The 13,767-nt window shown below is 43.1% G+C and overlaps 1 protein-coding gene across 5 annotated transcripts in view; it reads left to right on the top strand.

Annotated features, from left to right (window-relative positions):
* LOC126996636 (protein Aster-B-like) overlaps positions 1–13,767 on the top strand; it is an 84,806-nt gene that overhangs the window by 56,942 nt on the left and 14,097 nt on the right. For all 5 annotated transcript variants that reach the window (XM_050857320.1, XM_050857319.1, XM_050857321.1 and 2 more), the window contains 7 exons: positions 7,561–7,798; positions 9,045–9,209; positions 9,609–9,733; positions 10,437–10,629; positions 12,058–12,282; positions 12,892–13,075; positions 13,466–13,592. In XM_050857320.1, the coding sequence (XP_050713277.1) occupies positions 7,561–7,798; positions 9,045–9,209; positions 9,609–9,733; positions 10,437–10,629; positions 12,058–12,282; positions 12,892–13,075; positions 13,466–13,592 (1,257 nt within the window). The remainder of the gene's footprint in view (positions 1–7,560; positions 7,799–9,044; positions 9,210–9,608; positions 9,734–10,436; positions 10,630–12,057; positions 12,283–12,891; positions 13,076–13,465; positions 13,593–13,767) is intronic.

The raw sequence follows: 13,767 nt of genomic DNA on the forward strand, positions 1-13,767 counted from the left end.
TGTTCCTCTCCCACTTTCGATGCTTTGTGAGGAAGACACGACGTGAGTTACATATACATTTCTTTCTTTCGTGTTCAAGGAAAGCAATGAATAGTAGTGACCTGTGTTTTGTTGTCTGACGTGGTGCGTGACTCGGTTGTTCCTCTCCCACTTTCGATGCTTTGTGAGGAAGACACGACGTGAGTTACATATACATTTCTTTCTTACGTGTTCAAGGAAAGCAATGAATAGTAGTGACCTATGAGGCTTGGTTTGGGCCGAGGTGCGTGACTAGGTTTTTTTGATGCTTTGTGAGGAAGACACGACGTGAGTTACATATACATTTCTTCTACGTGTCTAAGGAAAGTAATGAATGATCGTAATATCTAGGGCGGGTGTAGGAGGTGCGGGTTGAGCTAAATGTGGCCCCAGCAGTGTTACCACCTAGCGGGGCATCTCCCTGCCTTGTAGCGTCCCCCCTTGAGTGGCACACAGCTTGGCCTCTAAAAACAATGTACGGAGCGCCGCCACAGTACGAAAAGCAGCTGTCACATAAGTCTTGTTCTTACACGGAAGGGAGAGAGGGAAGCTGCGCGGCGTGGGCGGAGGTGACGCCTATATTCGTTGCTGATGGTGGTGGTGATCTTCAAGGTTACTGTTGGAAGACGCCAGCCAGTATGCCCCGCCTCCTCCTCCCCCTCCACATCTGTGCCCTCACTGGAGGTCCTTCCGTTCCCCTTGCCCTCCGTCCCTTCCTTCCTCCCCCTGTATACACCTGGGAAGTCTGCACTCGCTCATCTCATGATTATTTCGCTATCGCCTCATTATCATTCCAATAAGAAAGCTGCCAGATGAATAACGACACGGGGATCCATCACGTCCTGTCGATGTGGATGAAACGCATTTACCTTAACGACCAAGGGTATTGCAAGGTGTTGTGTTGTGGGCACGGGGGAAGACAGTGTGCAGCGCGGCGGGTCTTGGCTAGCCTGTCCGCCTATCCTGTGTTTGTTTAGCTCAGTGCAGCCTCTCGACCCTTGCTTTCTAAACAGACTCGCGGCGGCACAAGCATGCGAGATATGAAGAAAGATAAGGATTCGCCCAAGACCGTCAGAGAAATTGGGAAAGCGGACTAAGAAGATCTGCGTGTCACAGCCTCAAAGATTGTTGCCTCACACATGCAAGTGTCTTCTGCTGGCGCAATCCCATGCAAACCTGCACTCGATCGAGGCACCAAGCACTCTGGCAGTAAGAGGGTCACGGCCCCAGTTTAATCGTCATTTCAGGCTGTTTATTTTTTCTCCGGCAGGATACATTAGGGAAAAAAAATAAAAAGTGTGAGGAAACGTAGTAGGAAGAACGAGTGCAGAAGCAACTGAGAGGGAAGGACACACACACACACACACACACACACACACACACACACACACACACACACACACACACACACACACACACACGACTTTATATATATATATATATATATATATATATATATATATATATATATATATATATATATATATATATATATATATATATATATATATATATATATATATATATATATATATATATATATATATATATATATATATATATATATATATATATATATATATATATATATATATATATATATATATATATATATATATATATATATATATATATATATATATATATATATATATATATATATATATATATATATAATGAGTTCCATCTTTAATTGGTCGAGTTGCGGGGTGGGTCACACCTGCGTAGTATTCATCTCCCACACTGTTAGTCATGCCTACACTCGGGACTTGGCTTCTCCTGCCGGCGAGATTTTGCTGAATTTTATCAAACAGAGCGTTGAAAATTATTACTTTGTTTTTCCTACGGTAAAGGAGACAGATCAAGGGCTGAACAAATATATATTACGACTACGGTGACAATTATTACGGTATATATATATATATATATATATATATATATATATATATATATATATATATATATATATATATATATATATATATATCGTGACAAGAACAGGAGTGACTGTGTGTGTGTGTGTGTGTGTGTTGTCGACAGGATGGAAAATGGATAATGTGGGTTTTATTTATAACTAATCAACCAGCCTTCACACACACACACACACACACACACACACACACACACACACACACACACACACACACACACACACACACACACACACTCTTCCTTTCACAAGTGTCACAGCTAACACAGAAAATCATCACACGCCAGGTGGCTGCGAGCTTTTAGGGACACGCGTGATGCACCGACTGGCTGCTGGGGCGACGATAATGTTGGTAGTGATAGTGGTAGATGGTGATGGTAGTGGTGGTAGTGGTAGATGGTGGTGGAGGAGGAGGTGGTGGTGTATTAGACCGCTCGTGTATGCTTGGAACCCTGGATATTGACGTCATTCGGTGATACAGAGAGGCTCAAACATACAAATTATACTCTCTCTCTCTCTCTCTCTCTCTCTCTCTCTCTCTCTCTCTCTCTCTCTCTCTCTCTCTCTCTCACAAAATTAGACCCTTAATCGTTTTTTTCATAACCTAGTCTCAAAATTTCCTTTAAACTGAAACATGTATACACACACACACACACACACACACACACACACACACACACACACACACACACACACACACACACACACACACTTATAATATGCGGTTTGACAGTCGTTGCTTTTGCGTTCCGTCGTGGTGGTGGCGTTCGGGGTCAGCTGAAATCATCGGGCAGAAATACTCCTCCTGAAATATCTCCCCTGAATTGTGCCAAGAAGCGCGTTAGTGTGCCGGGAGGTGTAGCATTGGTTGCCGAGGCACGTCTGATGGCTTGTTCCGTTGCCGTGGGGGTGGGAAGCTAATGTAAAGGCCATGGTCCGTATTCTCAAAATCTTTCGGCTCTCACAACAATAACTTCCAAAGGCCACAAAGAAAATTAGTTGGGTTCTCATGAGTGCTTTTTCACGTTCATGGTGCAGAAGCCTTGTCAAGCTATCTCTAGGCTCATATATTCCCATGTAAATAGTGAAACAACCTATACCAAAGCCTTATCAAATGTGGGAGTGCAGGACCAGAAATGGTTGAGGATGTGGGCCTATTCTTAAACATTTCGTCGACCAAACACACATTTGACAAGGCTTTCGTAGGAGTTTGGGTCCATTACAGGAGTAGTTTTATGATCCAGGTAGTAGTTTGATCATTCCTCTGTACCATGAACGTGAAAAAAACACGCATGAGAACCCGATTAAGCTCTTCTGCGGCCTTTGGAAGTAGTTAATGTGAGGCGGAAGCGTCTGATAATACCAACGTGAGGGACGGGGAGAGGGAAGGAAGGTTCGCTCTCTCGGAAGCCCTAGATTTGCTACTTATAAGCACACATTCCTGGCCTCGATCACCATGCCGTGCGTATATTGGGTGAGAGGGATTCATGACTTCTATATTTACGACAACTCCGATGCATGTTGGGCACGTCCACACTGGTCTACCCCTTCTCTTTACCTTGGTCTACACATACATACACATGCACACGACACAGGGGTACGTGTTATAGATTCCCCGGATGTCCGACCGTGATTCAGAGACCCTGGTTCTTAGCATGACCCGATGATCCATGACTCAAGACCTCGTATCCTTGATTGTCCTTTGTAATCTTATGATATTATGTTGTTAAGTGACGCAGTGGCTTTTAGAGTCCTAAGGTTTTGACACTGAGTTTACGTTCATTTATTTCGTCACACAGCGAAGGCTTATGGCGGCCTAATGTGTTGTTTACTTGAGGAAGCCTATACATCCTCCTTTTGAAGAGGCCACGTGGTTATTTCTGGCTCGCAGTTAGGAGTGTGGGATGACTGAGGGAGGCTGACAGCTCCCAGACACTGCCGCGATCAGTGTCTGGGACTAGTGTTAACGAGGCGTCCCACACGGCGGCTCAGCTCTTTCGGCTCTCGCAACAACTATTTCCAAAGACCACAAAGGAGATATAGTCGGGTTCTCACTAGTGTTTTTCATATTCGTGGTGCAGAAGTCCTGTCCAACTATTACTAGGTTCATAAAACTATCCATGGAAATACCCACAATCTCTACGAAAGCCTTATCAAATGTGGGTGTGTAAGCCCCGAAGTGTTTGAGAATATGGGCCCTGAGACAACTCTTGAGAACGCATTAGTGAAGTATCCTTAGAACCAAAAACAAATACACCCACATTTTATTTTAGATTAAAACGTCAACGCTTCCCCTGGGTCATCTCCCTCCCACCAGTCTCATACACACCAGACTAAACACATACAAAACACCCTTTTTTAGTTTCCTCTCTCAAGCAACCGTGCCTCGAAGGGTTATTTTTAGCTGACGTAAATGCCCAGCAGGGGTTCGCCGGAAGGCTGCTGGGCGCGCCTACCTACTGACTAAGCTCTTCACAAAGGTTAATGATGAAGTCATACTCGGATTCAATTTCGGGTAAAAACAGGAGTGCTACACGACACCTCAACCAGCTAACGAAAATTCTAGTCGGTTATCTGAGTGTAGAGGGAGTTGGAACGATGTTTATAGATAGACAAGCTTGTAGGTAGATAGGTTGGAAACAAGAGACGCTGTAAGGGAGTATTTACACATCACGATCTCAGATAATAATAGTGCTACACGACACCTCAACCAACCAACGAAAATTCAAGTCGGTTATCTGAGTGTAGATGGAAGTTGGAACGGACTTTATAGGTAGACAGGTTGGAAACAAGGGACGCTGTAAGAGAGTATTTACACACCATGATCGCTGACGTATACGTATAGGGAAGCCAAAATCATTGACGGTAATCCTACATGCGATTTACTTTGTTTCAAGACGCAATCGAAGGGTGAGAAACTCCTGGGCGGAAACGATGCGGGTGGGGTTTCCCAAGAACATATTACGTGGTCGTGTGACTCGCCCAAGTGTATCTGATTTCCGGTGATTGTTTATTCAGCTTGATTTAGGAGAGTAATCATGAGGTGTTTAAATCATAAAGAACCGGATCATTTGTAGTGCGGCGACGGCCTGATGAACGAGCCTCCCATAACCCACTTAGCCAGTGGGGTACCTCTTTGGCCGACTCGGTAAGGAGTGGCTCTCCCGTCACGCTGGTCGCGGGTTCAATCCCAGGCAGCCTGATGTTATTTTGCCCTCACTTTGTCTTGATTAATTTCTCGTGTTATTTCGATACACGCAGAGGCCGTGTTGAGAAATAGGAAGGATAGAAAATAAGCTCGCGGGGCATTACACATTATTACACTTGGGAGCTCCTGTATAGCTTAGTAATGCTTGGTGTGAAGGAATAGAGAACAGGATGTATACCCGAGCTCTGATATGGAACGTGTCATGTTTTTATGGGTGTTTTTTCAACCCTTATTTTTTGTTTCGTTTTATGGCATGTGTGTGTGTGTGTGTGTGTGTGTGTGTGTGTGTGTGTGTGTGTGTGTGTGTGTGTGTGTGTGTGTTATTTAATTAACGCAAAGGATTCTGACCGCCATCTGCTATAGTTTGCTGATGTTATTTTGCCATCAACTCCAAGACGAAAGATTAGTTTGGGGAAAAAAATCGTAAAAGAAGAACAACTTTGATTATATTTAAAGCTTCTGATTTCTCTCGATAAGGATTAGGAGAAAAGACAGACTGAAGGCAACAACTCAGTGCCGATGGAGAGTTTTGTGAGCGCAAGGAAGTGACTGATCAGGCATCATCGCTACTCGAAAACTTGTGCCTTATAAGTTTGACAGACAAATGAACTGTAATGTATACGCTATAAGAGAACATGACTGCAAAATAGCGTTGATGTCGAACTGTGATGTTAGGTGACACGTGACATACCAACCAAAACGAGTGAGTGACATCACGAGGAAGCCAGTCACGAGACACTGTTGACCACACCTCTTTGAACCTCAAGATAAAGGTGTGTGATAGTTGCCTCTTAACTCAGATAGCGAACTGTGTGCAAAACTACAGCAAGTCTTACTCTATAAACCAAAAAAACTAAAAGCTGCTCATCAAAGAGGCGAGGGAGTGTCAGGCATGTAGCTGGCGCGTGAGTGAGGTGAGGCACCATGCCAGGTGTGGTGTGCCCCGACCCCCCGGCCTCCTCCCCCGCCTCCTCCCCCCCCTCCTCCCCAGTCATGGCCGCCACCACACTCCCCCCGTCCACCGAGGCACCTTGGCCTCCGTCAGCTCCCGAGCACCCAGTCTCCACATGCCAGGACTCGGAGTCGGGGATTGAAGACTCTGCGGAAATTTTAGAGGGCGGGAACATGCCGCTCTCCCCGCCCATCCCGATACCAAGCCCGCGCCGCAGCAGCCTTCAGAACTTTCACACCCAAGTCTCGTCCCCTGCGCAGGCTGACAAGAGTTCCTCAGCCCCAGCCACCGCCCAGGAGTCCGACGCAGCGCAGCAGCCCGGCGCCTCCACGCCCAAGCCACAGGCCGCCGGCGAGGACGCGCGCGAGCACATTAATGGGTCCGTGGAGGAAGAGGCCTACGATGTGCCCACCATTCAGATCAGTGAGGTACGCACGCCGGTAATTCCTGTGAGCCTTGACCGGTGAAAGGATGACGTGGTCTTGCTAAGCTGTAATGTTCAAACACCCAAGCCTCGGGTACGTAGTGAACCGTGCGCGTAGACATCAGAGAAACTGTATTAACACAGTGAAAAACATCCCAAATGACTGGCACTCAGTGGTGTTCATTTGGGGCGTGTAGACCATGTCTAATACTACCAAGCCCAATCTTAAGTGGTTTTAGGACATGCCATGCGTATATGTGACAGTTTATGGGCGCCTCTGCTGCTAAAAGAGTGTCGACTCGGAGTTAGAAAATGTAGCCATAGTAGACAGAAGTTAAACATGGATGATTTTTTTTATTCCTGTGAATTATTATACCAGAGAGTGGGAAGTGAGTTGGGATGAATATTTTTCTGAAGTAGATTCAAGATTTTTCTCTGTCATTATGGAAAAGAATATACTTGTATCCTCCCCTCTAGAGTAGTACACTGTGCTATCAGAATATTGTTTTAAAACACTAAATTAATACAATGCAACAACTTAGTCTGTAAATTGTACACCAGCTTATACACATTTCACTTTTTACTCTATTTCATCAATCTTTTGTTTTGGCAAATTTGTAATCACTTAATTTTTCAAATAATTTACTATCATCACTATGTCAGTGCAGGGGTCATTGAGGTGACCCAAGTCAGTTACTAGACTTAGATTTCTTTGTCTCTGTGTGACTACTAATTCATAAGTTTCACGACTAGATATAGAAGGTTAGAGACTGGCCTGTCATGCCCAATCATAATGCCCTAATGCCATGTAGGTCTGCTAGTCATTCAATTCTCACATACATTTGAAAGGAAAAATATAAACTATACATGCTTCACTTGCTTTACTTTTTATATATAAATGACCATTTAAAAAGTTTGCCAAACTGAGTACATACCAGTAGTGTGGGAAGGGCATTCCAGACAGACTCTAAAGTTGTTTAGAGTTGGTATTTTCATTTTTATTAACTAGAATACAATTCCTCTCTCAGGATGCCTGTGTAGGAGAGAATGGTCTTGATGTGTCTGCCGTGCCTCCTGTGCCAAAGAATGGAGGCATCGACTCAGAGACTTCGGAGCAGGTGGGAACGGAAAACCCTAAAACACCGTCATCGCCCACCAAGTCCCCACAGCACCACACGCCCCTCAGCGCCTCCCCCCAGCCCAACGATGTCCTCCCCACAGACATGTCAGACACCACAGATAGTGAACCAGACAGCAAGATTACTTGTAAGTCATGAAAGCATTTTACCTTCAAGCTATTGAATGTCAGATATGGTTCACCTTGTCAAATTGAAAAAAATAACCAAATGTGTCTGAGAATTGTGTAGCTTAATTGGGAGTCAGCCACAGAGTCAGAGTTAGTGGAGTCCAAGTTGGTAAAAATATCTCCGACTCCGACTCCTTTACATAATCAATTCTCATATAAAGCACTTGGCTGCACTACTAAAACAGTGTTGCCAATTTACAAAATTTTTCCACAAAATTGTCTGAGAGGCAAGTTTTTATGTGAGCTCTTGTAAGAAGATTTTTAAAAAATCATGTAATATGGATTTATTTTTTATGGAAATGTGGAGTATTAATCTGTGAATTAATGAGATAAATTACTAGAGCTAGACGATGTCGTATAAGACGTACCCAACGACACGTGCCATTTCGGGCGAGTCTGATTCCTGTAATTTACTCATGTGCGTCTCCACTCAACACTGAATCTGTGCTAGGCAGCTCAGAGCTCAGCATTGGGTTGTCTTTTAAGTACAGCCTGTTCATTATGACATCTGGATATCCAATACATGCTCAACAAAAAAGATCAGGCTGAATCTGTGATCGTAGCATAAATCATAGTGTAGTATGAACTGGCCGAGTGTAGCTAATGTGCAGTGTGGCATGGCTTGGATGGGTGTTATATTGTATGCTGTGGCTGGGTGGTGTGTGGTTTGGTGTGGCTTGATATGTGTGGTCTAGTGTGGCTGGGTGTGGTGTGAGGTGTAGTGTGGGTGGATGTGATGTTTGCTGTGGTGTAGCTGGATGTGATGCGTCGTGTGGAGTGACTGGTTGTGGTATGTGGGTTGGTGTGGCTGCGAGTGATGTGTGGTTTGGAGTGGCAGGGTGTGATGAGTGGTGTAGTGTGGCTGGATGTGGTGTGGCTAGGTTTGATTTTCCTACCACAGTACTGCAGAAGAGGGGGAGTGGGAGGGAGGGGAGTCAGAGTCAGAGTCACAACCTTAAAATTTCCTAGAGTCAGAATCAGAGTTGGAATTTTTAATGTCCAACTCCACACCCCTGGTTTGGTCGCAAGTCAAGTACAAGAAGAATGTGTGGGGCTTTATGAAGGGTAACATGTCTCCTTACGATCTGTATTTCATGGAAGGGGGATGAGCTAGCAAAAAGAATTGATGTGCTAGAGTAGTTCAGGTGTTGGGAAATAGTATTGGAGACTCTTTTGGTGATGATTAAATGTACATCTGTGTGTCAGGTCTGGCCTCTGGGGAGCTGGTGGTGTGCCCCAACCTGAGTTCCCACCACCAAGGCCGGGAGATCATCAACACCGTGTACTCCCTCCCTGTGGATGCTGTGTTTACGCTGCTCTTCACTAATTCCAAATTCATGCTGGATCTCTACACTGCCAGGAAAACTACAGGTATGTACTAGACCAAAGGAGGTGCAAGATGGGGCATTTTTAACATAGCAATTTTTAGTAGCTTTTCAAGTTGTTTTATTATTATTTATGTATTATGGCCATACAGAAGTGGCTTGTCCTACTTTATAGACTTACTAGTATATGGGTATGTGGTAACTTACTAGCATATGGGTATGTGAAAACTTGCTAGTACTTATATAGGTATGTGAAAAATTGCTAATATATGGCTATGTGAAAACTTAGGCTTGATGTAAAGTTCAGTGTTACACCTTCAGTGGGGCAACAACTTATAATTCTGATCAAAATACCAATGAATTTTGTGTCCAAGTGATTATTATGTTATTATGTCCACAACTTAAAAAAGAAGGTGATGGCTTATTTGATGCTTTATATTTTCAGACGTCATAGCCAGTCCTTGGCAGAGCAACCCAGAGACCAATCAAAAGCTGCGCCAGGTCACATACACTCTAGCTCTTCCGCCTAACAGTTTTGGCCCCAAGGTGTCACACGTCACTGAGACACAGGTATTGTATTGTGTTATGGAGTATGGGTTTATATGTGCTGTGATTGTGTAGGACTGTAGGTCATTGCTAGGTTAGGTTAAGGGTATTCCTAAACATAAAAGGGAGAAACTTATAGTCAATTCCTGCCTCAGAAGATCCACCTTTGTTAAACAGAACCTCAGTCTTGAAAATGTATGTGGGTTTGCTGAGTTTAATTACATCCATTTTGATTGTTACTTTTTTTTCAGCTCTCAATTTCTCTTTTGCTGTAAAGGAACATTCCATATAGACAGGTTGGGAGAGGAGGTGGTGTAAAGAAGAGGCTAGTGGATAGATTACAATAAAAATTAAGTAATCTATCCACTGACATTAAAAATGAAATAATCTATCCACTAATGTATAGTGAAAAGTCATTTTGAAGGAACCCCTGTGCAATACAGAAAAGATTCAGTGACTAGGGGTTATATTGCTTATAGATAGCATACTTAGTCTCAGTAATCCTGTAGAACGCCTGAACATAGGTGTGGAAGAAACTTGAATGCTTATATTGCTTGTAGAGCGATAGTGAACTTCATCTCAGTAATCCTATTGAACACGTTGACATAGGTGTGGAAGAAACTTGAATGCTTATATTGCTTGTAGAGTGATTGCAAACTTCATCTCAGTAATCCTGTTGAATGCTCAGACAGGTATGTAAAAAAATTGAATTATGGCAAATTTCCAGGTGGTGTCACCCTTCAGCAAGCACGGAGAGATCTACACGGTGGACGCTGAGGCCTGCAACGCTGGGATCCCGTATGCAGACTCCTTCTTTGTGTCCAACCACTGGTGTTTGACGCGTGAGTCTGCCACGGAGACCAGACTCAGCGTTTGGTCGCAAGTCAAATACAAGAAGAATGTTTGGGGCTTTATGAAAGGTATGTGTCTTCCTATGAGCTGTTCCTTGTGGAAGGTGGATGAGGTAGCAAAGGGAGAGGATGTGATGATGTGTTCGAGTAGTTCAGGTGTTGGGGAAGAGTTTCATTATGCATGTGGTGAGGAATGAGCAGCAATTACCGTATTTGATGGCTCATAAGATGCATGGGCTTAAAAGACGCACCCCCAATTTTGTCAGGCATTTGAAAAAAATATATAATAAACGGGTTTGAACCATGAGTGTCAGGTGAAGATTTTTCGCCCGACATTTGTATCCCTCCCCACTATCAGGTCATTATCAAAGTTTCACATGAATTCAGATCCTTATCAAATCCCAATACTTTACATTTAAAACCCTTAATATATGCTGGGACCTACCAGAATTAGTCCTGCTTGTAGACTCGAAGGTACTGCTATGAGATGTAAACAAACATGGCGGAGACAGCGACATTCAGAGGTAACTGGTATAAAGTTTGTGCATCATATTTCTTTATTATTATTCTACATCATGTCTAGTTGCTGTAATATTCTAGAACATTTTTAAAACGTAAGAAAGTGTGAAATTTCAAACTTGAATGTGCTTCAGTGTTTGTTGAACACGTACGTAAAGTAAGAATGTTAAAAGATAAGCGCAAAATGGAAAAACAGGCACTTGAAAATATCAAATAACAATCTATCTTCTCAATATCTCGTTAATATTATCCATACATTGTTGGTGTTTATCAATCGAACAAAGTTAAACAGTTTTATGAAGGTCTGTCTTACCTCAATGATCCCCCTCTACTAAGGAAAAGTAGCGTGTCTTGCGTGTGTTTTCAGGTTTGGTATACAACTGTCAACTAGTTTGTTTAGGTACAAGCATTAAGTCACATACTTTTCTTCCTGACTGGTGTCATTTTATTTGAAGTTGTGGTAAGTACTGCTGTTATACACTTACTTTAGAAAAGAGTTGCCGTTGTTGCTGTGAAAGCTATCGCCACCTTGTTTATGTTTGCAGAGTGGTTTGCAGTTTGATATAAGTGCCATTGCTGCACTAAAGCTTCAATAGCCAGTGACCCAAAGCTGAACCTTGACCTTATAAGACGCAGGGTGATTTTCAGGGACATTTTGGGGGGAGGAATTTTGGGGAAATTTGATTATGAGAGTTTATGAGAGTTTTGGTGTGCAAGCAAAACTCTGGAACGAATTAAACTCATAAACCGAGGTATGACTGTATTATCTCAGCCATCAAAAATAATTCAGCTTTAAATGACTTTCAGATTGGCTTTCTAAAGTTATGATTTTAAATAGAAATGAAACGGCCTAAAAAAATCCTTATATGTGTGTTCATGTGTGTGTATGTGTTTGTGTGTGTGTGTGTGTGTGTGTGTTCAGTAAATAGTAAATAAAAAATAATGGTGAAGTATGTAGCTCCCATTTTTTTTTTCCAGGTGTTATCGACAAGAATGCATATAGCGGCGTTGAGTCCCTTCTGAACGACATCAACGCAGCGCTACTGGCCGAGGTAGACCGAACCAATCTGAAAAGGACCCGCAGGAGAAGGCGGAGAGTGGGCAGCAAAGGGGAGCCGCCGGATGTGCTGCTACCCTCACAAGTCTATCCGGATAAAGTCAAGGACATCCACAAGGCTACACAGATACCTGCAAGGAAGCTCAGTAAGAACCTCAAGGGGACTTTTTATTTATTTACTTTTTTAATGTGAAGGAGGCAGCTCAAGGGCAAAAAAGAAATGAAAAATAAAGTCTACTAATCATTCCTCCAGTTACAATTCTTATGGTCTAAGTCTAGGTATAAAATACGACTTGACAGTGAAGGGATTGGAGGAACAGGATATGAATGATAGGAGTAAATAGAGACAGTATAGGAGGAACAGTGACCCCATATTAAGGATGGGAAAAGCTGAAGTAGTTTAAGCATAATAAAAGACTTGACAGGGAAGGGACTGGAGGAGCAGGACATGAATGACAGGAGTAAATAGAGACAGTATAGGAGGAACAGCAACCCAGTATGTGAAAGATAGGAAAAGCTGAAGAAGAAGAAGAGGAAGATGGGCTAGGTTTTAGGTAGTGACTTTTTATGGATAAGACATTTCAAGGTCAGATTTATTCTTCAATGGAACTTGTTATTGCCTTGAGAAGGAGATTACTCTAAAATAGTCAATTGTGAAGTAATCCTTTCAGTTTCCTATTCCCCAGCAATCTAGTTTTAACTTTTTTTTCCTCCGGTATTTACTTAAAACTAATTTATCACCTTGTCCGTTTCAGCACTTCCAACCGTAACAACAGACACTAGCAGCTTCTCCAACGAGGGCCCGGTCAGATTGGTGGTGTTTATCCTCATCGTGGTCCTGATCCTGAATGCACTTCTCTATTACAAACTCTGGGCGCTGGAGGACAAGATGTTCCACCGCCCCACGTCCTACCCAACGCTGGACCCGGCCATGTTTAGGTGAGAGAGGCTTTATGGAAGGAGTAAACAGTAAAGTCTTGCTTCATCACAGCCATTTTCACATATACTTGCCTGTTTTATCTTTAGTGGGTCTTGGGTAGCCTGCACAACATCATTTGATAAAAAGAGAAGTTATGCAAAAGAGGTGCAGTGAAGTGAGGAGAGACAAAGCTCCCCTTAATGTTAAGTTTCACTCTTCATGCAGCTTATCACCATATGCAGAAACTTAGGATAAGAAGCTGAGGCACTTCATTATCACCATTGCCATGTCCTTTACTTTCCTGTAGAACTTCTGATATTAGCCAATCATCTGGTAGTTTGTTCTCATACTTTGGCCAACGTATTGCTGTAAACAGTAATGGACCAATTTAATGAGGCTCCCATTTTCAGGTCTGGCACATCAGGAGCCTCGATAGAAGAATGGTTGAGGATACTCCAGCAGCAAGAAGCATTGCACGCAGCGGAGGTGGAAAGGTGGCGAAAATCCATAGAGGAGGCAGCAGGGTTTCTTAGGAAGGTAGGCTTTGCAGAGTACTAGTAGATGAGAGGTGAACTTTGGGCTATTTCTCTCTGTGACTACACTTAAAATAAAACTATAGACGGGTTGATAATGAAGAGAGTGAAAAAAAATCATAAATCTTTACAGTGAAGTTGAAGGCAGTGTGACTGAGCCTAAAAAAAATGTCAAACAC

The sequence above is a fragment of the Eriocheir sinensis genome, chromosome 10 (assembly GCF_024679095.1).
Source record: "Eriocheir sinensis breed Jianghai 21 chromosome 10, ASM2467909v1, whole genome shotgun sequence".
Taxonomy (NCBI): Eukaryota; Metazoa; Arthropoda; class Malacostraca; order Decapoda; family Varunidae; genus Eriocheir; species Eriocheir sinensis.